Source organism: Echinops telfairi, unplaced genomic scaffold (assembly GCF_000313985.2).
Source record: "Echinops telfairi isolate 266 unplaced genomic scaffold, ASM31398v2 ScPeMD7_2565;HRSCAF=3150, whole genome shotgun sequence".
Lineage (NCBI taxonomy): Eukaryota > Metazoa > Chordata > Mammalia > Afrosoricida > Tenrecidae > Echinops > Echinops telfairi.
In genome coordinates, this window is record NW_022106463.1 from 295,045 (window position 1) to 297,186 (window position 2,142).

The 2,142-nt window shown below is 43.7% G+C and overlaps 1 protein-coding gene across 1 annotated transcript in view; it reads left to right on the forward strand.

Moving 5' to 3' along the window:
- LOC101646002 (1-acylglycerol-3-phosphate O-acyltransferase ABHD5-like) overlaps positions 1–1,268 on the forward strand; it is a 9,147-nt gene extending 7,879 nt beyond the window's left edge. The window contains 1 exon segment of the mRNA XM_045294047.1: positions 208–1,268. Coding sequence (XP_045149982.1) covers positions 208–1,057 — 850 coding nt within the window. The 3' untranslated portion in view covers positions 1,058–1,268.
- Positions 1,269–2,142: the final 874 nt, after the last annotated feature.

The following is a 2,142-nucleotide window of genomic DNA, read 5'->3' on the forward strand; positions in this document are numbered from 1 at the left end:
GTGTTAAAGTTCCCTCTAAGCAGCTCTCCTGGGCTGGATTCTGCGGAGTCCCTCTGGTACATGTCACTCCGTCGCCATCTTCCTGGAAGTCCCGGCAATTTATAATACTCTGCTGAATTGTAAAGATGACAATCCCAAACTGTGCAGAGATAACCTGCAAGGATTGGAAAAACTGCCAACTTCTCCCCAGTCAGCCTTCTTCTCGAAATTCTCTTATAATATTCCAAACAAGACACCACTTGTCCTCCTCCATGGTTTTGGAGGAGGGCTTGGACTCTGGGTGCTAAATTTTGAGGATCTTTCCACTAATCGGCCTGTTTATGCATTTGACCTGCTGGGCTTTGGACGAAGTAGTAGACCCTGGTTTGACAGTGATGCAGAAGAAGTGGAGAACCAGTTTGTAGAATCCATTGAAGAGTAGAGATATGCCCTAGGATTGGACAAGTTAATCTTGCTTGGACACAACCTGGGTGGATTCTTGGCTGCTGCTTACGCACTAAAGTATCCATCAAGGGTTAATCATCTCATTTTAGTGGAGCCTGGGGGTTTTCCTGAGAGACCTGACCTTGCTGACCAAGACAGACCCATCCCGGTGTGGATCAGAGCCTTGGGCGCTGTGCTGACTCCTTTTAACCCTTTAGGTGGCCTCAGAATCGCAGGACCCTTTGGCTTAAGTTTAGTGTAACGTTTAAGACCCGATTTCAAGAGGAAGTATTTATCCATGTTTGAAGATGAAACTGTGACCGAGTACATCTACCACTGCAATGTCCAGACTCCAAGTGGTGAAACAGCTTTCAAAAATATGACGATTCCTTACGGATGGGCAAAAAGGCCAATGCTCCTGCGAATCGGTAAAATGCACGCTGACATCCCGGTCTCAGTCATCTATGGCGCCCGGTCCTGCATAGATGGCAACTCCGGCAGCAGCATCCAGTCCCTGCGACCACACTCATACGTGAAGACCATAGCCATCCTTGGAGCGGGGCACTACGTGTATGCAGACCAGCCAGAAGACTTCAACCAGAAGGTGACGGACATCTGCAACACCGTAGACTGAGCGTGGGAGCCGTGTGGGCAGCTGGTGACTGATGGGACCACCTCTGCAGTAATCTGCGGCCCCCCAGGAAGAGCAAGGGTGCAGAGCGCACCAACCACACGGGTTTCTCGACTGCCCTCTGCGCATGTTTTCCCTCTGCGGTAACTTGCACATTTACACCAGATAGTGCCTTCCAGAAACATGGCTTTCCTTTCCTCCACATAAAATGGAAATTTACTTGCCAAACAGAGAGGAGTCCCCAACCTTTCGTAGCTGTAAATAAACGGTGACTTGTCCCTCTGAGGAGCTTTGAAAAAATAAATAAATAAAAATAAAAAGAGGGAGGCGTGAGTGGGGAGGGAAGGGGAAAAATGAGGAGCTGATGCCAGAGACTTAAGTGGAGAACAAATGTTTTGAGACTAATGAGTGCAACAGATGTACAAATGTGCTTTACACAATTGATGTATGTATGGATTGTGATAAGAGTTTTATGAGCCCCCAATAAAATTATTAAAACAAATAAAAAATAAAAACATTTATCCAAAAAGCTAAAGTACCCTTTGAACATTTTCCTTCCTCTGTACTTATGATATCAGATTGTATATTTATTTTGAGAGCACGAGATCTTGTTTTTATATACTTGTGTACATAAATGAGTGTTACTATTAAGAAATATTTAGTTTCATATTCTTTGTATTGCTCTACAATTTTATTTTTAAGCCCCTTAACAGTATATTTTGAAGGGCTTTGTTCTCTCCCCACTGAAGTCCTCAATATAGCTACTGTGCTTCGATAACACTGCTAGTCCTTTAGGTCGACCTGTTTTTGTTTCTCACCTGACTGATTGCACCAGTCTTCTGATTGATCTCTTTGTTTCTATTCTGACTGCCTCACAAATAGTTCTATACAGACCAGCCTGAGCAATATATTAAAAAAAGAAATCAAATTTTGTAATCTCATAGTCACTATGAGTTGAAATAGACACCAAAATAATGAGTGGGTCGGCTTACTCGCTACACACCAATGACTTTTCATAGCTCGTAGAACAAAATGCAGTTTCTCTACTAGAATGTAAACGTCTTTGAAGGCAGGGATTTTTATCTTCT